Source organism: Tenrec ecaudatus, chromosome 12 (genome assembly GCF_050624435.1).
Source record: "Tenrec ecaudatus isolate mTenEca1 chromosome 12, mTenEca1.hap1, whole genome shotgun sequence".
NCBI classification, from domain to species: Eukaryota; Metazoa; Chordata; class Mammalia; order Afrosoricida; family Tenrecidae; genus Tenrec; species Tenrec ecaudatus.
The window spans coordinates 128,976,454-129,002,414 of record NC_134541.1 but is presented as its reverse complement, the minus strand read 5'-3'; the positions used below and the strand labels follow the sequence as shown (position 1 = coordinate 129,002,414).

Sequence of the window (25,961 nt, the reverse complement as noted above, 5' to 3'; positions counted from 1 at the left end):
GATAGTGGCAGAATCTCAGTCTTGGATGTTTCTTGTCATCCTGCCTTTGCTTGGGTTCTTGATCTGCTTGGTCCCAGCCCACCCCGTGATAGTCCAGGCCACTGGGAAGCTCGTGGAGCAGCTGGCCGCCTCTAGTCCTAAACCAAATGCGGCCTTGCGTGTGCCGTGAACAACTGAAGCCTCTCCGCGCTAGGGCTGGCCTACAGGTGCTCCCAGCACTCCTTCCTGCTGGCCATGCGGAGCACCATCCTGGGCCCATCTGCTGCGGGCACAGATCCCCTTGGTAGCCCCGCCCAGAATTCCAAGGCCAGGGCTTGGGTTCTCAGATACCTCATGTTACTTTGTCATGTGCAGCAGTGCCCAGAGCCCGCAGTCCGGACAGATCCTCTCGCTTGGAAGCCCCTGGCGGTTCCACGGGGCCTTTTCTCTTTAAAACCGAATCAGGCACACTCCCAGGAGAGGAGGTGGCCTGTAGGCATGGGCCTGACTCCGTTTTCAGCCAGGAAAACTCAGAGCTGCATGTTTTATTCTTGAAACACGGTCATTTGTGAAGCTGGAGTTGATGCCAAGCTCCCTCAGGAGGGCAGCTTGGGTTTTCTCAGACCAGCCCAGGTGGGCGGACGGAGTCGGAAACACAGCATGTCACCTCGCATTGCCCTTTCTGCTGGAGCCCGCCCCTCTCTTGCCCGGCCAGTCCCCGGGCTTGGGGGCTCTGTCAAGCGCGGTCTTCTCCGGTACCAAGTGCAGTGACCATCGGGGTTTTTGTTTCTGCTTCTCCCTACAGAGAGAACTGGATGCCACTGCCACAGTACTGGCCAACCGACAAGATGAAAGCGAGCAGTCTAGAAAGCGGCTCATCGAGCAAAGCCGAGAGTTCAAGAAGAACACTCCAGAGGTGAGGCGGCGCTCCGCGAGGCATCTCTGTGGCGGGGCCTCCTTCTTCTTGGGCACACCCGGAGAGATGGGCTGGGAGCATTTTGTTCTTGATCCTATATATCCTATGTGACGGATCAGATGGTCCCCGGCTGTGTCCTGGGGGACCACCGTGCCCACCTGCCCTGGGCCACTCTCAGATAACTCATAGGTTGTCAAAGCAAAGCACAAGCATTTCCCAGGCGCAGACGGCCAACAGTTGGGTGTGCCAGCGTGTGTGGCCAGGTGTGTGGGAGTCTCTGAGGCCATCCCAGCCCCTGCCCAGCACTGTCCCCAGGTCTGTAGCAGCTTGCTCAGAAGCTCCAGAGAAGGGAGGCGCATAAGGACACGGTGGGTGCGAGGAGCTGCAGCGGAACTGGCTTTCCTGGGGGCAGGGACAAGTCAAGCGGCTCAAGGGTGCACACGTCTGTGTGGGGCGGGGTGTGTGTGTCAGTATTTCTTGTAAACCTGATGTCTTGGTTTAGTTTAGCGCCTTGTCTCGTGAAACCTGCTATAGAAGGCATAGGGAACATGTGCCCCTGCTGTGCTCCTGGTTTTCTCCGTGTAAGTGTGTGTCACAAAGGCTGCATGCTGAGTTGCCAGGCAGCCGTTTCCTGGTCTGTTGGCTAGATCCCTGGCTCCCTCCAGCTCCCATCCCAGGTGCACTAAGAGCTGAGAGGAAATGAGGATTCACAGACAGTACAGCTGATGTGGGAATGGCTTCGAGGAGGGTGCTGAGCCGGTGCTGGCCTGGAATATTTTGGAGTCAGAATATCGATTTCTGAAGCTTCAACGTCATGTCATTTGTTTCCTGTGTCCATCCATAGTCACTGTCCCATGGTTGCCACAACTTTTTAACCCAAAGATTATACTTCAGTCGGAAGCGGTTGCAGTTCTGTGGAAAACATGGAGGCCTCTCAAAGGACAATGTTTTTTGTTTTCTTACTACACAGCAATTCCCTGTTGGTTCCATAATTGGAAGCTGAGCCTTGTAGGCTGTTGGAGGTTTCTGGGCTGGATTGGTGTTCATAGTTATTCTTGAAGGTAACTTATTGTCCTTGGACAAATCACTTCATTGCTACACAAAGTCCCAGTTTCCTGACCTGGGCATTGTGTAGAGACAGGGCCCAGCTCCCCGGGATGCTGTGGGGATGGAATGTATTGGGCTTAAAGGCTTCACACAGAGGCCGGTAGTGGAGGCCAGCCCATGCTTGTCACCGGCATGACTCCGGACTGTAAAGGGTGATGTGCTGGGTGCCAGGGACACACTGAGAGGAGTGCAAGAGTGCAATAGCAGGGATCCATTTGTGTGTGTGTGTGTGGGGGGTGTATGCCCATGGACGTGTGTGACGGTAACAGGATGTGTCTACATGTGTACTTCCCTGTGCTGCACAGAGATGGGTGAACATGGCAGAGCACGCAGGAGGCCAGGTTAGGGAATTGCTTAGAGATAGCCAAACACTTTGAGGGAAGGAGTCACTGGGACTAGAGACTCGGGACCTTAGTCGCAGGGGATGTCAGTGTCAATGGACAAAACACAGTTTCTAAGGAGGACATTCTGCACCCTATTCTGGAGAGACCCTTTCATACAGTTCCTCATGTTGTGGTGACCCCCCCCCCCCCAACCATAAAATTGTTTTTGTTGCTACTTCGTCACTGTCATTTTGCTGCTGTGATGAATTGGGCAACCTCTGGGAAAGGGTCGTTCAACCCCCCCCCACACACAAAGAGGTCACGACCCCCAGGTTGAGAACCTCTGTTATAGGGTCTTCAGCACATGCGAGCTGCGCCTGTAAGTGCATCTGTCGCTCTCCCCTGCCTAGAGGAAAGAAAAAGGAAGGAGATCAAAGGCAGGTGGGAACCAGGAGTCCAGTGGACTAATGAACCCGAGAGCAGCGGAAGTAAAGGATGCCCAGCTACCGGTACCAACCGTTTTTGAAAAAAGATTTCGTTAGAAGATCCTGGGTAGTGTGGGAGGAAAATGCAGAACAAAATGGAAAATGATTTAAAAAAATCAAAAGAACTTGGCTTCCTGGTTGGTAGAGACTGGTAGAGCCTCCAAGTCTATGGCCCTGTGCCACCCTCCAGGTCTGAAACGGAACTTGGCCCTGTGGCTCGGTTGTTAGCCGAACCACAGACAAGGCTAACAGGGAGGCACATATTCCTTGGCACCCTCAACCGCCTGAGATCCAAGGGCAGCACGGACCCGACCAAGGACAGAGTTCAGAAGGGTTCGCAGGGAGGGAGGACTGGGACCGAGAAACACTGGGAAGAAAGGGGGCAGGGGGACGTGGCACCTTGCTCAGGGAACTTTGCAACAAGTGCATAGTCATAGCTTACCCCATTACAGAAGCTAGTTTGGACTAACAGGTCCCACGTTTACAAGTATTTATTGAACACCTTCCATGTTTGGTCCCGGGGATTAAATCCTGGCTCTAGTCTTTAAAGGCTCCTTTCTTTCTTCTCAGGTACCAGGAATGGCATTAGGTCAGGGCGCAGCGAGCTAAGTGGTGTGAGGACACAGGTGGACCCCCCGAGCGGCAGGCTTTCCCTGGAGGAATGCACGTGCTGATAGGTTCTGGCTATGCCACACACGCCCCAGGTGGTAGGTTCTGGCTACGCCACACATGCCCAGGAACCCTTAGTTCGAGAAACAGCTCTGCCACCTTGGTTTTATCCCTTAAGATCCCCTGGAGAGGGCCGGACCTGCTTCACTGAGCTGCACATGCTGCCATACAATCTCCGGTTCCCCGGACTCCCGGGAGGCCATCCCTGGGCACCGCGGTCGGAACTTAGAACCAAGACTGTGCAGGCACGTGCTCGCACTTCCCAGGCCAGCCGACGGAGAGGAGATGAAGAGGGAGGCAGCGGTGCGGGCGAATGTCGGGGCCAGGCCCCAAAGCGCCAGGCTGGCTGAGCGGTAGTTGAGTGCCAAGGCCCTGACTGCTGGGCAGAGGCCAGCTGTGCTGCGGGCACCAACAAGGAGGATGGACCATTCCGGTGCAGCAAGGTCCTGACGGGCAGCAGCGGGTGGAGTAGCGGGCAGGAGTGTCCTTTCAGAAGCCTCGTGGTGCTGCTGGAAGCACCTGCTTGGGGAGGCCCAGTCACGGCTCCCACACGCCCAGGAGGCTTTCCTGAGTCTCCCTGGCAGCCATCTGCTTTTCCGTCGCTTTGATCTGAATGCTGAGGTGCGGCCCAAGCTCTCCCTTTCCAGCCCCAGCACTGCCGCCTCCGGGAGCTGCTGAAGGTCACGGTTACCGCTTAACACCCAATCTGACGTTGGTATTTATAAAGCTGACTGTGACTGCATCACCCGCTACGTGAGGAGCCCCGACAGGAACTTGCCTAGGTGTTGGAGCCAACGCCTCCTTACTCCCCCACAGGGTCTCCTGGGTCACTCTGAGCGAGTCCCCCTCAGGGACTGCAGACCTCACTGACCTTCCGGCTCACAGCGACCCTATAGGACAGGGTAGCACCGGCCCTGTGGGTCCCCGAGCCTGTAACTCTCTACGGGAATAGAAAGCCTCATCTTGTGTCTGGAGGAACAGCTGCTGGTGGTTTTGACCTGCTGACCTTGCGGATAGCAGCCCGATGCATAACCACTACAAATCCCTTGCAATCCGTAGATTCTGGCTCTTGGTGTTCCCAGTGTGTTTTCGAGTAGAACGCCCTCAGAGGGGGCTTGTCTGTAGTGTTTCTACTTGGGGGAGTGGGATGCCAGGCCATTCTTCCGTGGTAACTTGGAGCAGAACTAAATTCTCAGCCTTTCGGTGAGGTAGGGAGCACAGGCCATTTGCATCACAGAGGGACTTTATGCCACCCTGGAGTAAAACTCTGCTTTTGGTTTCTGCTTGCTTACATAGGCTTACTTCTTGGCTGTTTGTCCTGAGTGTCTTACAGAGCAGAGAGTGGAACCCGAGCAGTCTGGCTCCAGGTCAGCTCCCCAGATGGGCGCCTACTGCCATCACAGGGGCTGCCTCGTGCCTTGGAGGGCAAGCCCCAGGGGACTTTCTGGTGACTCTGCTGTATTCCACTCACAGTGGGGAGTCAGGTATGAATAGCCACTGCTCAATTTGTGGGCCTAGTGACCCGAGTGACCTGGGGTGACCTCCTCCCTAGAGGCTGATTCAGGCATCCTGTGGACTGAAGCCTTGCATCAGGCTGTGCTATTTAAAGATGATACTTAAAAACCAACCCCACGGCAATTGAGTCCAATCTGACACCCAGGGTCACAGGACACAGGATGAAGTAGAGCTTCCCCCTAAGTTTTTGGAGACTATCAGTCTTTCTGGGAGGAGACAGCCTCGTTGTGTTCTCCATGGAATGGCTAGTGGGTTTGAACTGCTGACCTTTGTAGCCCAACCTGTAAACCCACTTCATTCACCACATGCTGCCTGACTCTCGGTAAAACAGTCTCCAGCATCCAGCTTTCCTTTCAGAAAGAGCACCAGGCTATTTTTGGTCTCGTTATAGCACTTTTCGGTAAGGGAGGGGCTGTCCCCATTGATGGGGGCATCATCAACCCCCTCCCAGAGCTGTCATTGGTCATGGCAGGGTGTCCAGCCCCTGCCCCAGAAAGTTTCTCTGGAGTCTGCTTTGTTGGGCTGATTCACATCTGCTGAGAGGAGTGGCCCTCTGCTGTTGAGAGAAACTGAGTCACAGTCCTGGAACTCTGACCAGCGTGTATGGTTCCTGGTACCTGTGTGCTTAGACTGGGAGCCGTAATGCTACTAGTACCCCTTCACCCTGCTGAAGGTCGACGACTCATGTTTCCTACGTCTGTCCTGCTCAGTAGACACACCCATCTGCTCCTGTGACCCTGTCTCTGGCTTGCATCTTCATCAGTCAGAACCTGGCATGGACCACTCCTCCCTCTCTGCTGTCTCCAGCCGGGGGAGTGGTCCCGGATGAGACGCCCACTGCAGCCTCAACAGCCTTGCCACGAGAGCCCACCTGCCTTTACATTGTGCTGGGGAACATTCTCATTGTTGGCAACCCAACTGGGGTTACCTATTAGCTATAACTTCTGAGTGCCAGGGTCTTAGTTTGTGCTTTATTAAGTATTGGAATGCTGATCACATGGTCAGAGGTTCAAATCCTCCAGCTACTGCTCTAGAGAGAGATGGGGCTGCCTGCTCTCTGAAAGATGTCTGGCCTCAGGAGCCCCAAGAAGCAGTTAGGCCTACTCCGACCTGGAGCGCCCTGCAATGGACTCGGTGGCAGTGGGCTTTGGTTTTATTTGGGGACCATAGACCACTTTTCCGATTTTTATCCTTGGGGGAACCAGCGTCAAATCGCAAGGCTGAGCATTGTTTTGCAATGTGACTCAGCCAGCCTCTTGCAGCGCTGATGAAATAAACTCGATTTATGAATCTTTCCCTGACCCTAAGGGGTGGGGGGCTGGGGGGAGAGCACCCCCTTCGTTAGGAGAGCAGCAGTTGTCCTATAACTAGCCAGAGTGAACTACTTCTGAAGTCAGAAACGAAACGATGTCGACCCCAACAACCCCAACTTTATGATGGGCTTTCCACTCCCCGAGAGACAAGGAACTGCCGGATGGGCGAGGGAGCCCAGGGTGGTGAGCTATAGCCCGGCCCTGGCCCCAAAGCATGCAGTCGCTGCTTTCTAGCCTTTATGTAGGCAAGGCAGGCAGTGATTCAGCCTGGAAAAAGAGAGTCACTCACCAACAGGGCTGAGCCTCAGAGGGCAGCCTGGAGCTTTGAGGCTGGGGCTCTGCGAGAGGTTGGCGGGGGCCATCTTTGCTGGTGCGGCCTTCCTGGACTCGTCTCCTGGTTCTTAAGACGTACAACATTATCTCTCTCGGTGAGGCTGAGAATCACAAAGTCCACATGGCATTGTTGTGAGAACGGATTGGGGTCACATAGGGAATCCCTGTACGTTTTTAAATGCAGTACAGTCCACAGGCATGGCTGGGGACACCTGGAGTCATTGGTTAGCAATTATGGAATCTCCACGCCGCTTCCATTCTTGACTGGTGGAGGTCTGTGTGAGTAACACTTCAGAGCGCGACATCAGGGCAAACGATAGTGAAAAAGGCCAGCACACTTAATATTGTTTAGGTCATGTGGGCGGATTCCTTGACCCCTATCACTGATTTGAGGAGCCCTGATGTGGACCACAAGGTTGCCAGTTCAAACCCACTGGCAGCTCTGCAGAGGAAAGATGAGACTACAACCTTGACACTGTGTATAGTGCGGCTATGAGTTGGAATTTAGTCAACGACAGTAGGTCTTTTGGTTTTGAGAGGCACTGTGGGTTACGTATTGGGCTGCTAACATCAAGGTGGGCAATTCAAACCCACCTGTCCCTCTGAGGTAGAAAGATGATACAGTATCAGAAATCTTACCAACCAACCAACTCACTGCCATCAAGTTAATTCTAACACATAGCAACCCTGGAGGGAAGTGTAGCCCTGCCCCTGTGGGTTTCCAAGACTGCAACTCTTTGCAGCATTAGGAAGCCTCATCTTTCGCTCGCAGATAGGCTGGTGGTTTTGAACTGCTGACCTTGTGTGGTTAGCACCCTGACATGACACTTAACTCCCACCATGCTACCAGGGCTCCTCAGAAATCCTGGAGGGCAGAGCAGTTAGTTCTTCGCCATCCTAAAGGGTTGCCATGAGTCAGGCAGTGGGCTTAGCCTTGTGTTTTTTGTTTCTATTGTAGCACTGGTATGACAACCAGACCCCTAAGACAGAAGCTTTCCTGAGAGGGCAGTGATGGAGTAGAGGACCGGAGGCTTTGACGACCAGGGCTGGGCGGGTAGACACCGGCTAGAACGGTGAAGCTCCCAGCTGCAGCATCGCTGTTGAGTCTACGGTTGTAGTACTGTTCCTTTTCTCCCTCCCCCGTCTCCAGCAGCCTGGGTCAGCCTGGACCTGGGTCTTCTCTGTTGTATCTCATCCATGGGTACCAACGGTGACTGCTCTATAAAGGCCCTAACATATGGATGGCATTTTGGGGGGAAGTTTTTCTTTCCAAGATAGAAGAGCTATATTTTATATATGAAGGACATCCTCTCCTAAGACTAATTTTTCCAAACAAGCCAATATTAAGACTTTGTCTTACTCTTCAATTTTGATTGATTGATTCAACGTGTTCTTAGGAAACCCCTTTCTCTGGCAGTGCCTCAAAAAAAATTATCCAGTAATTCTGCGCTTAAGTATGTGCCCAAGATACTTGAACCCACACATCCGCCCAAAAACATGTCTATGCAGGACCATCAGAGCAGTGTCCGTAGTAGCTGCAAAGTGGACACAACCCACCTGCCGATCAGCCTGCGAATAGTCAAACCAGGGGTATGTCAATGTGCTAGACCAGTGGTCACCCATCACTCACTCTCTCACTCACACTGAGTCCATTCCCACTCTTAGCGACACTAGAGGACAGAGTAGAATGGCCTCTGTGGGCTTCTGAGACCATAACTCTTTATGGGAGTAGAAAGCCTTTCTTCCGAGGAGTGGTTTTGAACTGCTGACCTTGTGGTTAGCTAGCCCAACGAGTAACTGCTCCGCCATCAGGGTTCCCTGGAAAGAAATCAAGTACATCAGCTAGGCTACAACATGGATGAAGGTTGGTGCTGCCGGAGAGAAGCCAGCCACAAAATGCCATGGACCACGTTGTCCCTGGATGTGCAATGTCTGGGGTCGGCATTATCCGTAGAGGTAGAAAGCAGATCCCAGGTTGCCAAGTGGAGGGGAGGATGGGGAGGGCCTGCCTGCAGATGGGTGCAAAGGAGGTTTCTCATTGCGGTGATGAAAGCGTTCTGGAATTAGATAGTTCTGACGATTGCACAACTTGGTAATAAGCATGCTACAAAACATTGTCCACTTTGAGAGAGTGCATTTCATGGCATGTGGATTATCTCTCCATTGAGCTGTTATTTTCAAACCCAAAGCCCTGCCCTCTTTGTGGGAGGGGAGGAAGCCTGCACAGGTTTTTTCCTTCCACGTAGCAGCCTTTTCAGAATCTTCCTGTGGACCACAACCACTCTGGTTTGTTTTTTTGGGGGGGCAGGGGGTTCCCCCCTTTCCAACCCACCCTCCCTTCACCCTCCCAGTATTGCCTCACACCACTGATCCTGAAGACAACTCTGTTTTTAAAAGAGCCCTGTAGACGTAAAGCCTCCCAAGTCATTGGCTTGGGAGTTTATCATAAGACTCGCTTTGCGAATGAAAAGTGAACTTTTAACTTTTAAAGTCTTTAAGTTGATTTATCAACCTGAGAAACTGTTCTTATTTTTTGTGGGGTCCCTGAGAAAGAAAACCCACCTGGAGAGAGGGATGAAGCAATGGGTGCAATTAAGACTTAATCTGCCGCAAACCAGGGTGTCAGGTGGCCGGCGGGCACATCCACACACACACACACACACACACACACACACACACACACACACACACCTCACCCCCTCCCCATCCACCCTCCACCTCCCTAGTCCCAGAAAGCCCTAAGACATGTTCTGGAGTGCACCAAGCCAGGGTGCGGGCTTGGGCAGGGACAAGTGGAGCTCACATTGGTCCTGATGAGTAGGATCCAGTCCCAGGTCAGGAATGTGTGGCTGTCCACTCCTAGGCCAGCTCCCTGACTTCCTGGGGCTGGGTCTGCTGATCTAGAGCAGGGATCCGGTACCACAAGGAGTTCCAGAACCCGGAGTGTGCAGCAGAATGGAAAAGGGTGCCTGGATGCTTCCCTGGCTTGTCCTTTGCCCATTTCCTTCCACCTTCCTGGTCCCCCGGGGTGGTCTAAAGGGCAGAGCTAGCCCTGTTGGTGAGAGAGACAGAGAGAAGGTTCCAGCTCGCATAGGGCTTCCACCCTAGCAGCAGGGGTGGGCAGGCCAAGGCCAAGTAAACAGATGACACACGGGATAATATCAGGTCTTGAGAAGAACCAAATCAGGACAGCGTGGCAGGGAGTGAGGAGGCCAGGCCAAGGGAATGCAGCGGCAGGGGCAGTTTTGTGTATGAGCGTCTACGAAGGGGCGGGCTCCTTTGCCTGACGGCCCCCTTCCCCTCTGAGCAGACTATCCCTGATGGCGGGCGAGCCCACAGATCCTTTGGCACTGAGCCTCCTAAGGTTTCTTTTCGAGCAAAGAACTCACCATCTTTATTGTTATTTTTTTTTCTGATCACGCAATGAATTTGAGATGTCTTCTTTTTCTGTTGTTCTGTTTTTAACTCAGACATGGAAACCTTTCAGTTCAGTGGATGTTTGAATTTGAGGGCAAGCTCGCTTTATCTGATTGCCTTTGGCCCAGAAAAGTGAAGCCTACACTAAGTCCTTGCTGAAGAGGTGACTCTGTGTGTGCGTGTGTGTGTGCTTTCCAGTGCTAACAGGAAACAGCTGGAGACTGGGGTGCAGTCTCCGGCTGGGGGGGGCAGCTGAGGGAGCCTCCAGGGCCCCACTTTCCCTGAGTGTCTCCCCAGGACCATCCGCCAGCCTCGCCCGCCGTGCGTCCGCCGCACCGGCGTTCCCTTTCCTTCCTGAGCCTACGAGCGCACTTCCTTTCCGTGTCTAGCAGCTTTTAAAGGGCTATTTTAAGTATAACAGACAAATTATCTTGGAGTTTAATAACTGTCGAAAGGAAAAGGCTGTAATTAGATTCATGTGGAATGGAATTCTCGTCTACCGCCTGCAAGCACAAGACCAGGCCGTTATATAACCTCTCTGCGCCTCCATTTGCTCAACCAGAAAATGGGAGCGGCGACAAGGACCTCGGCATCTTTCCGCCGTAGTCGGGGTGCCCTCACGTGCCCCTGGTGGCCTGGGCATAACAGGTGAAGCTTGGCTAGTGACATGGCGCATGTGTGTGCATGCGCGGCTGAAAATCCTGCTCTTTCCGAAGGAAACATTGTATCCACGGTGAAGTTCAAAGCGAGAATGAAGACCAAAATTAAGAAGGAGGCAACAGTTCTGAAAGCACAGCGCAGACCCTGATTTGTACTGCAGGTTTGAGGACAGTAAAAATTTAAAAACAAAACACATTTTCTCCTTCCTCTTGTGTCTAGCCAGTCATTTTCCCTCCCTTTGTATTGGTTTTCCTGTCGAGAGGGTGGGAAGGGTCGCTCTTTGGCAGCTGTTCTTGGCGAGTAGCTCCATCGCTGTTGTCCTGGTCACTAGCCCCAGTGGAAATGGATCTAGAATGTCGGATGCCATTCTAAATCGGATGGGATAGTGATGAGTGTAGAAAAGACCTCTTGACCTTTTCTCAGCAAATCTCATGACGTACAGCTTTTGCTGGTTAATGGTTACATGTGAAAGCTGAAGATCTGGTTGAAATCATGGTGAGCTGCTACTTGCTATTATCTCTTGAGCGCACGATCGTCCTGTCACCACAGGTAACAGGAGAAACTGTGGAATGGAAAGTGACAGGCATCCTGGGGAAATGGAAGGCTACAGTGGACCCCAGGATGGGGACTGAACCCATCGTCACACAACTGCCAAATGACGTCATTCCATAATTGCCAAGCCACCAAGAATGAGTGCCCAACCAAGGAGACACTTCATAGAAACTACCACACCAGCGTGCCCCTCATCCCTTGCACTTTGGTTTGTTACTGTGAGGGATACATCATGAATGCCCCCAACGATCGGGTAGTAGACCTGTCACGATTGTTATAAAGGCAAAAATATTGGCTAACAAGGTTGTCGATGAGTGAGGAATAGGTGTACATCTGAAGAGCCAAGCATCATGTTAAATAAATCTTACCCCCCCCCCAAAAAAAAACCCCAACAAACTCATGGCCATTGAGTCAATTTTGACTCTCTGACAACCTATAGGGTAGGGTAGAACTGCCTCTCTGGGTTTCTAGAGTGGCTGGTGCTTTTAAACTGCTGACCTCGTGGTTAGCCTCCAACCCTTCACCACTACAGCCCAGGGCTCCCCTCCATGCCAAGGAGCTACAGACATTGTGTTACTCCTCACACAGGTGGGCATTATGAAGGCTCTGTTACAGAGTGTAAGTGACTTGTCTATAAGGATTTGAACCCAGACAGACTGACATCAGAAGTCAAGGCCATTGCTACTTAAGCAAAACTGCCTCTTTTTTGGTCCAAGAAGTTGACTGGTGGTCACTGCATTGTAAGTGGCTTCTCTTTCTTAGTTGTTTTTGAGTGTTGCTCTGAAGTGGCATGCTTATTTAAAGTGTGTGTGTGTGTACGTGTGTGTGCTTGTTCGCTTGCACGTGGGTGCACTGGAGATGGGCATGGGGCTGATTGTGGGCGTGTCTCTAGAGTCGAGCAGTCATTGGCTAAAATCTAACATTAGTCTGAGAACACTGATTAACTTAAAGGGTTTGGTATGGACTAAAGTGCAGGAAAAATTTCTCTTCTACTTCGAGATGATTTTGAGAAAGTGATGATTGACCGATGTCGCTGCCAAGGAGACCTGCCATCTTCTGCATGCGTGGGGTGGGTGGGGCTACCCTTGGAGCGGGTGGGGCTACCCTTGGAGCAATGTTAATTGACCAACATTAGCTCTGTGTCTTTGACTGAACGGCTCAGAAAGTGCATTTACAATGAGCATTATGGGCCCACTGGGCAGAGTGGCCCAGTGTTTCAACAGGGAGATATTTGGGGATGATTGGTTGAGTTTTGAAGGAATGTTTAGTTGGGAATCGGGACACTTTCACCCAAACCCAGGCTTTGCATGGACTAGCTCTGGGGTGGCCAGGAGCCCCAGGCCTCATATGGTGTGCTGCTTACTCACAGGTGAGCCAGGTGGCTGTTCTTTTTCCCCAGCAGCTTTTATCTTGAGCTCTGCCCTTTGTCTTGACTGGCTGCCATCGAGTCGATGCTGACTCATAGTGACCTTGTAGGACAGAGCAGAATTGCCCCTGTGGGTTTCCTAGACTCATCACTCTGTACAGGAGCAGAGAGCCTCATCTTTCTCCCACAAGAGTGGCTGGTGGTTTTAAACTGCTGACCTCGTGGTAACCCACTAGCCACCAGGGCCCATTTCTTCCGAGTAAGCATCACCTACTTTCTTGGGGTCCACCTTTCTCTCTCTCTCTCTCTCTCTCTCTTTTTCACTGCTTTGTATCAGAACATTGTATCTAAGCTTTTTCTGGTTTTTTTTTCTAATCATTTTATTAGGGGCTCATACAACTCTTATCATAATCCATACATACATCAATTGTGTAAAGCACATTTGTACATTCATTGCCCTCATCATTCTCAAAACATTTGCTTTCCACCTAAGCCCCTGGCATCAGATCCTCATTTTTCCCCTCCTTCCCCACTTCCCCTTCCCTCATGAACCCTTGATAATTTATAAATCATTACTTTGTCATATCTTTCCCTGTCTAGCGTCCCCCTTCACCCACTTTTCTGTTGTCTGTCCCCCAGGGAAGAGGTCACATTTAGATCCTTGTAATTGGTTCCCCCTTTCCAACCTACCCTCCCTCTACGTTCCCAGTATCCACACTCACACCACTGGTCCTGAGGGGATCATCTGCCCTGGATTTTCTGTGTTTCTAGTTCCTATCTGTACCTCTGGTCTAGCCAGACTTGCAAGGTAGAATTGGGATCATGATAGTGGAGTGGGGGGGGAGCTGGCTTGTCTCTTCTTCCCCTAGACCCCTCTGGCACTCTGCCAGGGGATCTCCAGTGGCCTACAAATGGGCTTTGGGTCTCCACTCCACACTCCCCCCCTCATTCACGATGGTAAAAATTTTTGTTCTGATACCTGATCCCCTTGACACCTTGTGCTCACACAGACTGGTGTGCTTCTTCCATGTGGGCTTTGTTGCTTCTGAGCTAGACGGCCGCTTGTTTACCTTCAAGTTTTTAAGACCCCAGACGCTATATCTTTTGATAGCCGGGCACCATCAACTTTTTTCACCACAGCACATTTGCTTATTCACCTACTTTGTCTTCAGCAGTTGTGTCGGGAAAGTGATCATCATGGAATGCCAATTTAATAGAAGAAAGTATTCTTGCATTGAGGGAGTACTTGAGTGGAGGCCCAATGTCCTGCTACCTTAATACTAAACCTATAAATATATGCATAGATCTAGTTCCCCATCTTCATGCATAAATATATTTGCATATACACATGTCTTTAGACCTCTATAAATGCCCTTCTTTTCAGCTGTTGATTCACACAAACAGCAAGTGTTCGTGGCAGCCCCTTTATGTGGGAGACAAGATATGACAGGGCAACATTGTCAGAGCTATGATAACTTCAGGAACACACTGTTCCAGGGAATGACAACCGGCCTGAGCACCTCCTCTGCACCTAAGGCTTTAGCTACAGGGGCTCATTTAGCACTCACAGGATCTCCAAGAAGGAGATTCATTCTCTTTCCATTTGAAAGAGGGGACACTGCGGCCAGTGCAGGAGAAATGACTTCCTGCAGTGGTGATACATCTTTGGGTCTACTGGCCATTGGACTGTGAAACGTGTGTGATGGGGGCATTTATACAATTTCCATGGCTTGTACAGTGCACTGAGCCCACCACGTGCAGCCTGCACCCAAGAGCCTCGGTTCCTCCACTGGACACTGCCCCCCACGCTCTTTCTGCAGGAAAGCCCCGGCCCCCCAGCCCTGTGCTGGGAGGAAGATGAATAGCCCCTGCAATGTGGAAGTTGTATCCTGAGGCTACTCCTAGCTGCAGCGAACCCCCTCCCCAACTGGACCAGAACCCCACTTCACATCGGGAAGGTCACTATTGTCATGCAGAAAGTTGGGGGGAGGGCTGATTCCACCCTGAACTTCGTATACCCTTCCATTCACCAATAGCCCTGGGGAGGCTTTGAAGAAGGTTCGCTAAAGGGCGTCTGTGGTGGAGTGAGCCTGGACTTGACTACCTAGACAGGGCCCAGCCTGGCTTCTGGCACTTCCCATCGCGCCTCCGGGGTCTCCGTACAGAGAATCGTGCAGGATGTATTTCTACAATTAACAAGCTTTGTGTCAAGGAAGTTGACCCTTGCTCGAGATTTTTCCAAGATCTTCTTGTCCAGAGGAGTGGCTGCTGTGATGGAAAGATCCAAAAGATCCAGCCACATCTGCTTCCCCTGAGCCACACACAGAAGCCAGCCACACATCTTAGCGGCAGTGGTGATGTTATTTTAGGTACAGAGACACGTAACCAGGTTTTTGTATCCATTTATTTTTAGAAATAAGAAATGTTTCTTGTATAACGACAAAGCAAAACCGAAACACCTTACTCACTGCCATCAAGTTGATGCTGGCTCATAGCGACCCTATGGAACAGGGTAGAACTGTCCCTTTGGGGCAACGTGCACCACTGTGTTCTCATTGTTACCGGTGGACAGGCAAGGTCATGTCTTGGGACACTGGACTTTGTCACACTGCAAAGATACTGCATTCTTTACAAAGTGAAACTTGATGGCAACCCAGCATCTGGCAAGTCTGCCAGCACCATTTACTAACATCATGTGTTCACTTTGCGACCCTCCTGTCAGTTTGGTCACCCTCACAACTATTTCCAGTGTATTCGTAACAGCCTTACACACTTAACAGCATACAGTGCAGTGTAAACAAAACGGTTAGATGCACTGGGAGACCAAGGGGAAAAAACAAAAGAACCTAGCGGACTCACTTCATCCATCCTGATCGTGGCTTTATTGCAGCGGTCTGGAACAGGGACCCAAGGCATCTTCCCAGATGCCTGTGTGTCCTCCTCCGGGTGCCCTTTTCACCCAGTGTCACTTCTTGACAAATTCAGTCACATGGGATGTACACATCGTCTCGTCCCTGGCGCTGCGACGCAGGAGTCCGTTGTCTGCACAAACCAGAGTTGCCCTCTCCCCTGCTGAAAGGGGCAGGAGGCTTGTTGCTTGTTTCTGTTCTCACTAGTCCCCTTGGTGGGCTACTGAGTTTCTCAGGTGATCTGCCCAGAAGTGTGGGTCCTGGGTCATTGGGTGTGGGTGCTAGTCTTCATCCTGACTGGCTGAATGGTGTGTGCATGCTCCCCTACCTCATGATCTAGGGGTCCCTGGTCCTCCCAGAGCCACACCGAAACTCCCTTTGAGCTGTCAGGTCCATTTCTGCTAAGTGAGTGGGAAATCATGTCTTGTGTGCTCGCTATTTCCTGATGGCTCACAAAGGCGAGCATCTCCAGGTAATTGGCACACGCGGCCTGCAGGGGTTTTTCTGTTGTGACTTCCCCATCTGTATCTGTCGTCCCACTCCCTTTTGCTTGCCCCCGCTTGCCCCATCACCCACCTGCACACCCTGCACCAACACTACCTGGCTTTGGGGACTAGCTGTGGTTACTGCGTGGCTACTGTCATGGCGGGAGGGCCCATCCCCTGGTGCCTCAGGCTGCCCTGGGTGTGGGCTGTATTCTTCCTGGGAAATTATAGACCCTTCTGCCCATTTTCTGTCTGTCTGTCTTTTATTCCGTTGGGGGTATTTATGGGATTTCATGGAATTTGCCTGCTAATTGGGGGAGGCGTCTGGAAGGCTTTGGAGTGGGGTGGAGCCAAGTTAGAGCCTAGTTGGGCTTCATTCCCGGTGGGCCTTTCGGGACATGGGAACACGGTAGAGCCAGCATGTGCTCTTGGCTCCCCTTTTCATTGTGTGCCGGCACCGTCGTCAGAACTGAAGGATTGATCATCAGAGCCAGGCATGAAAATAAACCCCACTCTGTTATCATAGGTGGCTGTGATTAAGATCGCAGGAAAGGTCAGCCCCGGGCCTCCCCACATTGACAGCTTCCTTCAGAAGATTAAGTGCTTCTTCATTTTTGGCCCAGGTCATCAGTAGCTTAAAGCCATTACTGTCTATCGGCTGTTTGGTTTGTCTGAAATATGGGGCTGGTCTCAGCCTGTTTCCCCGGGGTCAGGTGTGCGCACATCATCAGAGTGCCAGGAACCCATTGTGTGTGCGCACACACATACACGCAAAGGAGCCTTCTCTGGGGAGGAACTCGCCGTGCCAGCAAGGCAGAGAGCCTCCTTAGTCCCTTTAAACATGTTCACTTGGAACACGTGCCTTCTTATTAGCAGCGCATCTGCAGGCTTCTCCTTGAGATAAGCTTGTTCCGCCACCGTTACAAGTGCTTTTGAAAATGACTGTTTGTGTACCTGTCAGCCATTGGCCACGAGAAGAAAAATGAAGATTCTTTTTCTCTTGATGCATGCTCGGGGATTGTCATCAGCCCACTGCCGTTCCCATGACCTGTTCACCAAAAGGTGGTCACTTTGCTTTCCTTTTGTTACATGTTGGACACACACACACACACACACACGTGTGTAGCTAGCTATACTCTTGTTTAGATATAAACCCCCCCATAAAAGAATTTTGAATGTATTTAAAGGATGGCGTGATCAACTACCATAGAAAGAAAAAAAATCCCCGGTCCTGAGACAATGGTAAGAGACCAGAGAGAGCAGGCGGTGACGAGGGATGGGTAAGCGGGCGTGAGATGAGAACTTAACGGGTCGAACTGAATTCTGTTACCAACCAGGGGGATGCGGTCGTTGTACTATTCTTCTCCATGGAATCAGATTTGGAGGTGCATTTTCACTGGAACAAATTCATTGGCATCTTTGAAACGAGGTGAAGTGGCTTTTGGCTGTAGCGTGATTTTCTTCATGATAAGCATAGTCAATACATTGCCTGGTGTAACAACACCCCCCCCACACACACACTCCTTTTCCCCCCCTTCAAGTATAGGAAGTGATGCATTAGAACCAGAAGAGTTAGGAGTGATTTTTACTTGAGAATTCTTTTTGCATGAACACAGCTGCAGTGTTGAGGAATATATGGAAAATTGAAATAGTGCTTCTATCCTGCCGTGTCTCCAGTGTGTCAATAAATCACCTTTTTTCCCTTTTAAAATGTCTGGTCTTGTAATTTATGTTTGCATAACCCATTACTAAATTCATAGTAGGTGTTTTAGTTGGCAGGCATTAGTCCAGGGAATGTGAAGATCTTTTTTAAAAAAAGAAAGAGAAAGACCCTTTGTTAGTGTTTATACTTAAGTGGACAATTTCCTTTGAAAAAAGTGAATTATATTAAAAAATATTTTTAGGGGTTAGCTATTTACCTTTTCCTTAAGGAAACAAGATTAAGTCTACATTCACACATTTGCAGTGGTCTTGGATTTCTTTGCATCTCATGGGTTTTTTCTTTCTTTTCTTTTTTTAAAAGAAAGAATTGGTGGGGAATGGGAAAATTCTGATGTCGACATCACAGTCATTTCTCCATGATTTGCCTTCGCTTTGACCGTCGCACAGCAAAGTTTAAAATGCATGTTTGAGAACTGTTTCCAGTGCCCCCGTGCAGCCACAGGGTTTGGGCGGTGAAGTGCAGTTGAATGTATTCATTCATGTCCTGGACTTGCCGGTCCCGGAACAGAAATCGGAATGTGCGGGGTTACTTCAAATACTTGTGGCTTATCTTTGAGACGGTCTCAGTTTTTCACCAGACTTTTAAAAGCAATCATTATGACTTTTAGTCCAAAAATCAGGAAAGCTTTCAGAGTTTTCCTTGGAAACAACGAGCATTATTTCTGTCTTTATTTTATTGTAAACGTTGTAGAAAATTACCTTATATTAATTGTTTGTGAGGTGGTTGTTTTTTTAAAAAAAAAAAAAATAGCTCAAAGAGCCACTTAGAGCTTTCTGAAGAAGTCTGCTTTCTTTGCTCACTGCGCGCCTAACCCCATCAGCTGCTGTAATGGTGTTTTCAGAATTAAATCCGTGCTTCAGCACATCGCAAGGGTGGTGGGCCACCCAAAGGCGATTGGCCTTCCCCAGGGAGCCTTCTTCCCAGTTCTCGAGAAGTCTGTAGCCTCCTCGGTCCCGTAGTGAAATAGAACGCGTGTTACTGTCCACAGGATAGTGGTGGGTTCAAAACGAAACACCACTGAGGATGGCAGCCCCGGAAACCCGCCTCTGGGTCGGCCTGCTCTGCGTCGGAATCGACTCGACAGCAGTTTGCCGTCTGGAACTTGGATCAGAAAGGCAGCCTGAGCTGAGCTGGTTTCAAAACCTCACTTGCCTCCGGCCGAAGTTGAAGATTTAAAGTCTCCAGGAGTCTGTTTTCCTTTCGGTGGCTTCGAAGGCATAGATAGAGGACTTGGCATTGCCCAGAGTGCCCACCGTTCCTGATTTCACTTCACGATCCGCCATGTTTATTCTGGTTCCGGTCCTCCACCATCCTCGCATGCTGACCAAGTCGTTCTGTTTGCCTCCAGCGAGTGCCTCTTGTATTTCTGCATGTAGTTCTGGAAACTTTGTGTGGGATGGGGGTGGGGTGGTCTTCATCATCGTCCACTCTCCTGGGTGAGATGCAGACTTTCCCGAATCCGTCCTCCTTCAAGAGCTCACGAGCCTAGAGACATACTGTTACAGCTGCCAAGAGACAAGGAGCACATGGCACGGGATTTTGGAGCGCTTCTCCATCCTGCACGGTCCGCCGCCCCGTTCTCTTCCTCCCTCCCTGTCGTTGTAAGGAGCCGTGTGCCCCCGAACAGTTTCCACCAAGGGAAGGGGCTGTGCCAGAGCTAGAAGAAAGGGAAAAGGAGGTGTTTATCGTCCCAAAGACGCCTTCCAACTTCTGTTATTAATTCTTTTTCCAAAGTAAACGTTGAGATTTGTTTCAAGTATGTTCTGGCCAAAGTGCTGTGTTCTTGAAGAGCAGAGGGGAAAACCACATTACTTCCAGCGTGGATTGAATTGTGTCACCCCAAAATGTGGGTCAGCTCGACTTGGCCAGTATTATATAATCACCCTACACACACACACACACACACACACACACACACACACACAGACATAATTATCCTACGTGTTGTAGGATTCTCACCTATGCTGTTGATGAAGCAGGATATAGGCAGTTATGCTAATGAGACTGGATGCCCCCTACAGGATGAGGTTGTATCTTGAGCGAATCTCTTGAGATCTAAAAGGGATTAAACAAGTGAGCAGAGATCAGAGGAAGAGCAGAGTGTCCTTTGACCCCGACGCCCTGGACCCAGGGATGCTAAGATACACACACACACACACACACACACACACACACTCACACACACACCTCCCCCACCCCCTCCAAGTGCCACCAAGCCCACAGATGGTGAAAGGTGACGAGGCCTTTCCCGTTGAGCTACCCGAGAGAAGCCTGCTGCCGGAGCTGGTGCCTGCTAGCCTCCCGAACTGCAGAAGAACAAACCCATCTGTTGATGAAGGCTGCGCACTGGTGGTGTTTCTCTTACCGTAGCCTCACTCGAGGACTAAGTCCTGAACCAGGAAGAAGACGTGGAGCTGAGAGCTCACTCGGCGAAGTGGAGGGACTCCGAAAGGCAGCTCCGGGGACAGTTCAGACGCGAAGCAATAAAGGCAGAGCAGGCGAGGCACGCCTGCAACGAACCTTTTTGGCCAACCCATCTGGCGTGGGTTAGGCCCTCCGAGAGGTGCGCAGGGTGGGTCCTCAGCATTTGGGGCGAGGGTCCTCCTGACCCTGCCGGGGAGATTGCTATATTAAGAGGTACATAGAAAACAACCGAGGACGTGTGGAGCAAAGGGACATGGCTCTGCGGGGTCAGGAGCCTTGATCTGAAGTGGCACCACCATGGGGCTAACCCTAGGGGTGATGATGATGGGGGGTGCAGGTGGGGGAGGCTTGGGGTCCCAGGCTGGAGAGTCTGACGAGTGTGGACTTTGTCCTGCCCCAAACCTTGCCAGGTGTCCACAGAGCACAGCTGAGGGGTGATGTGGCCGGGCTTGCACTTTGAAGACTCGGTGTACTGTCGGCGGCAGCTGTTGGAGGATGGCTGCCTTGGAGCAGAGGTGGCACCAGAGGTTCAGGTGCTGGGGTAGTGGGACCGGTGCATGGTGGTCACGCTGTCCGACAACTCTTGGGGGGTGTCCACCACTGAGGAGGCAGCAGTGAACACCATTCTCAGAAAGATGAGCCCTCACAGTGCTGGCATGGTAGCAGACTAGACTGGTTGCTGCTGCTGCTGCCGTGTCGGCACTGGCACTTGGCCAGCTGTGCCGGAGCAGAGTTGAGCCTCACAGGGTTTTCAGTGGCCAAGCTGCTCGAAGTAGGTTTCCAGGCCTTTCTACCAAGCTGTCTCTGGGTAGACAGCCAAACGCATTGGCCATTTGAACCCCTGGGGGCTCCTCTGTTGGAAGGTGGGGGCAGACAGGGATCCAAAGTTGTTTCTGGGAATGTGGGCCCGGGGAGCTAGGGGAGGAGAGGCAGTGTCAGTGGCTGTGTTTTAGAACATGTGACTGAGAAGGCTAGGAAGGGGGACAGGGGGCTTCACCTACCTGGAGGGGAGCATGAGCGTGTCTCCCTAGTTGGGGGTGAGGTGAAAGGGAGACAACGCTGGGATGCAGAAGCCTGAGCAAGGCCAAGTCTAGGGACAGAGGCGAGAAGGATGTGGGCGGGCCTCGGGTGTGAACCGTGAACAGGATGTGACAGGTAATGGCACCAGGCTTTCTCCAGAAGGAGATGGTCCTTCTCAAGTGAGCAGCGGGGTACGTGCTGGAGCAAAGTGGACAAACTTGACAATCGTTGCCCAGGCAAAGAAAGGGAGACGGAGTTTGGCAAAGAACAACAGGTAGGCTGGGGAGCAGTCCCCTCCCTGCTGAGATAGAAGGTCTTGGACTTGTGGGGGCACCTGTCAGCCGGGGGTGGGGATCAGCGGCAGGTGAGCAGAAGGAGTCGGGCGGGCTGATGGAGTGTGCGGCTTGTTGGGGATGGCAGGGGAAGAGTGTCCGTCCTGGAGTTGAAGAGGAAGGTGTCCAGGTGACCAGTTAGTGCCTGTTTGCTGGCCTCCTTGCGTTGGGGTTCTGCTTGCTGCCCCCATTAGGCTTTCCTGCCGCTTTCCCTGCTTCATCGTTCCATTGCAATGACACAGCGGCACCTGTTATTCGGAGGGCCTGGCCCTTGGAATCATGATGGTTAGAAATGAGCGAGTTCCCGTCCAGGCCTGAAGGAGACACTCTCTCGGGATTTTCCTCGTTGAGCGCTCACCAGCCTTCCCTGGGTGGGTGATTGTTGAAACGGTCGTTCCTGGGCCCCACCCCAGAAGCGTGCTCGCTGTTCTTCCTCTCCATCGGGAAGGAGTGTTCATCAATGGGACGGAACGTTCTGTACATCCCTGAACCAGCGTGACGATCTGCGGTGTGGTCTCAATGGAACCGGCCTGTCTCTTCCACCAGACACCGTGCCCTCCTCGGCCGCCCAGCCCTCCTGCTGACCTGCCCAGACAAGACAGCGTCGTGCTGAGTCACAGGGCAGTCGTTCACCAGGTCTCTGGAAGCCCCACTGAAGCCTGTCCTCTGGGGGCCCCCTTGTTGGCATTGAAAGAGACCTAGCGTAGTTCCTAGCAGCTCAGCTACCTGTGAGCCGCCACAGCAAGACAGACAGATGGACAGTTGGAGGTGAATGCCACGTCTGAGACAATCTCCTGGGAAGGGTCCGAGGACCAGGATGTAGAGCCCGCACCTCAAGTTCTTGGGAGGAGATAAGTTGGGGATCCTGGCCTCTCACTCATCCATGGTGTCTGCCGCCTCCCTCCATCTCAGTGTCCACCAGTGGGCCCTCTCCCGCTGCTTTTCTGGGTACCCGAGTGGGCCTCGGTCTCTGTATTGACTTTGGGCCTGGCCCTGCTGGAACCTGGGGAAGCCCTGTGGTGTTTCCCCAGCTGGTCCGCAGGCCCGGCAGAAGGTGCATGCCCCTGGGAGTGTGTGGAGCGGCCAGCTCTGCACTGGGCCCAGCGCTTGCTCGGAGGGCCAAGGAAGCTGCCAGGAGTTGGCCAGTGCTTCTGAAAGACAGCCCTCCTGCCATTCCTGGAGGCTGGCTTGGAAAGACTTTGGGATGGGTGGGTATGGCAATCCCTAATATTGTCACAAGCGTGTCAACTGAAAAGGGTCCTTGGGGGCTACCTAGTGCAATCGTCTTAAGTTATCCAAGAGGAAGTTGAGGTCAGACTCGTCAGAGACCACAGCAGAGTCCAGGGGCAGCGGCTGGCATTGATTCTCTTGCATTTGACTAGACTTCCCAGGCTTAGGCTTAGGCTCTGAGGCAGGGCTTCCGGAGTTATCCAGATGTCAGAGCCCTGGCGGTGACCAGCCAGGGTACCCTGTGCGTGCCCCCCGTGCCCCCCAGCACCTGTTGTCTGAGGGCCAGAGGGCAAGATGTGAAATGGAGAGAGGTACAGCTGCCTTCAGAGATGGGAGGGGGCTTGGTATTCTCTGGGGCAAGGCCCAGCCCATGGTAGAATTCTGTGGTGGTGGTTTCTATGGGGTTCTTTGTACAGTGTGTGTGTGTGTGTGTGTGTGTGTGTGTGTGTGTGAGAGAGAGAGAGAGAGAGAGAGAGAGAGAGAGAGAGAGAGAGAGAGAGAGAGAAACCAAAATTGACGTCATCATAGAAGCCAATATCACAACTGTGAGGTGCCAGGCCCTGAGCTTTACGTGCGTGTTCGAGGATACATCTTGCAGAGGAGCTGCTGGGTGGGCAGAGTCTGCTTGGAGCCCCACGCAGGCCCGGAGCCGCTCCTTGCTGCTTCGCTCTGACTTCTGTGGGTGCTGGCCAGTGCTCCATCGGCTGCGGAGCCGGCAGATCTCTGTGAATAATACCAGTGGCTTTCTGCTTACTCACTTGATCTTCAAGGGTAGCTGGCACCAACACTGGTTTTTTTTCTAAATCATGGGAGACAGTCTTAAGTTGAGGAAATTCTTTGAGCTCATCCTTACCTGTCCCCGCTGCTCTGCCTGGAGTGGAGAGAAAGGTGAGTCATGGAATTCTCAGGCTCCAGCTCCTTAGTTTTCTGGAACTGGCATACAGATAACCGCAAACCAAACTTCTGATCCCCGGCCCAGGGCCACTTGTGACTCACAGTGACTTTATGGGATGGGGCAGAGCTGCCCCTGTGGGGGAAATCTCTACAGGAGCAGAAAGGCTCATATTTCTCCCTCAGAGCAGCAGGTGGGTTTGAAACGTTGAGCCTGGGGTTACCAGTCCAGTGCTTACCTAATAAAATAAGTTCTTCATCTGGGGAGACATTTTTCAGCCAGGACCGAATTATGAAAGCCACCTTTTTTCAGGTGCACCTTTTGTGCCATGTTTAAGCGCCCTAGTATCGTGGAGGACATTGCCACCTCCAATAACCAGAGACCAAACTCAGTGCCATCAGGTTGGTGCCACCGCCTCCTCGCGACCCTAAGGGACAGAGTAGAACTGTCCCTGTGAGTTTCTGACACGGAAACTCTGGCTAGGAGGAGAAAGCCCATCTTTCTCCCTCGGTGCCGCTGGTGGTCTCTAACTGCTGCCGTTGCTGACAGCAGCCCAGCGAGTAACCATGCACCCCCGGGCTCCTTCAGCCTCCACGATCTCTCTCTCTCTGCGTCCCTGCCTCCTGCAATCACCTGCCCCGCTGGGTCCTGAGGTGGCCACTGGTATGCTCATTGTTCCTGCAGTCCGTCCTGTCCTCTCCTGACTGTTACATAGATCACACTGCACATTTGGAGCCATTGGACTGGGCTCGTGGTTGCATCCACCAGCAGCTTCTCTGGCTTCATGGCTGAGCAGCGTTTCACCACAGGGAGGGCTTGTGCAAAGCGGTCCGGCAGGATGGACCTCGGGGTCCTTACTGTCCAGTCCGTGCCATGTCACAGCCGCCTGCCCTCCTGGCTGGCTCACCGGGATGGTCCCGGGCTTGGCCTTTGCTTCCCTGCGCTACACAGCCTTTCACAGACTGTACATGATCCACGGCTGACAGAGGAGAGCTTTGAGTGGTGTTGGACGTAGAAGCTGACCCAGAGGCTCAGTCCACAAAGGCGACAGTGCCTATATCTGTGAGCACACAGGTGGCGTGTATTGCTTAGGCCAGCACTGCATGGGCCTTGCTTCCTACGTTCTCTGAACGTCGAGACGCGCCTCTAGTATTTTCTTCCCTTATAACAGGATTCCCCATGTGGATATGTGTTCATTCATGTGGTGTAAACTCGGGGAAGGTAGGGACCTCACTTCCTGAATCCTCGATCCAGCACATCCTTGTTCAAGGTGTTGGTGGAAATGGTCCGGACCCCTGCTGGCCCAAAGATGCCTTGGAATCTGAAAGTGACATGTCACAGCTGAGTGGAGCCTAACAGCCAGCAGCGCACCCCCCAAGACCCCTCCACCTCCCAAGTGTCCAGGAGAAAATGTTGGTGTAGAGAGGGGCAACAGATTGGCCACGGTCTGTTAATAAATCCACTAGAGGAGAGACCAGGACTTGAACTAGACTCCCAAGTCTCTGCCCCCTAAGGAGGACTGCCTTCCCACCTGCCCGTCTCTGCTAGGTACATTTCCTGGTCAGTGTCCACCAGGAAAGCCTGAAGGAGAGGGGCAGAGTGTGGCCTGCCTTGTGGCAGGTGGCCCCTTTAAAGCCAGGCCTTGTTGTTGCCAGGCTGACCTCGTTTCCATGGAAGCAGCCAGCGGGGGCAGCTTGTTCCTATCAACCTGATCCCTGGTGGAGCCTCAGCCCCTGACAGGCCCCAGGAGCCCGCCCCGCTGCTTGCTCCTTCTCTTGGAGCCTTGGAGCCTGGGGCGGGAGGGTCCCTCCTCCTCACAGTCTCCCTCCAGGAGCTTGATTTACGGGGACATTCAGCCCATGATGGTGCCAGCCCGCACTTTCCCGAGAGTGGGCACGGCACGGTGGGGGCCTCTCCGTGGGTGGGGGTGGGGATGGGGTGGAGGCTCTGCTCAGTGGAGGGGTCTCCGTGGAGAGTGTGCGGCTGTCCTCCCTGGCCACTGAGAACCCCAAAGCCAGAAAGAGGGGGACACTTAGCTGTCTTCGTTTTGTGCTGTGGTGAACTCCTTAAGAAAGCAGGCCCTGGGGGAAGCTCTTTTGACCTTGGCTCCATGCAGCTGCTGGCTCCCCTTTGCTTCTGAGGTGGCAGGGAGCCCCAATGGAAGGGTGGTGGGGTCCCCCCTCCCATCCACTGACCATGATGTCTCAGCATTCCTGAGCTCAGCCTGATTCATCATCCTAGAAGGAAGCCTTTATCAGGATACGAACAAGTCGGCAGAGACCATGCTCTGAACGGTTGGGAGTTTTGTTGA

General features: G+C 52.3%; 1 protein-coding gene across 9 annotated transcripts in view; it reads left to right on the top strand.

Annotated features, from left to right (window-relative positions):
• CUX1 (cut like homeobox 1) overlaps nucleotides 1-25,961 on the top strand; it is a 382,248-nt gene that overhangs the window by 100,474 nt on the left and 255,813 nt on the right. For all 9 annotated transcript variants that reach the window (XM_075564912.1, XM_075564911.1, XM_075564909.1 and 6 more), the window contains exon 2: nucleotides 785-895. In XM_075564912.1, coding sequence (XP_075421027.1) covers nucleotides 785-895 — 111 coding nt within the window. The remainder of the gene's footprint in view (nucleotides 1-784; nucleotides 896-25,961) is intronic.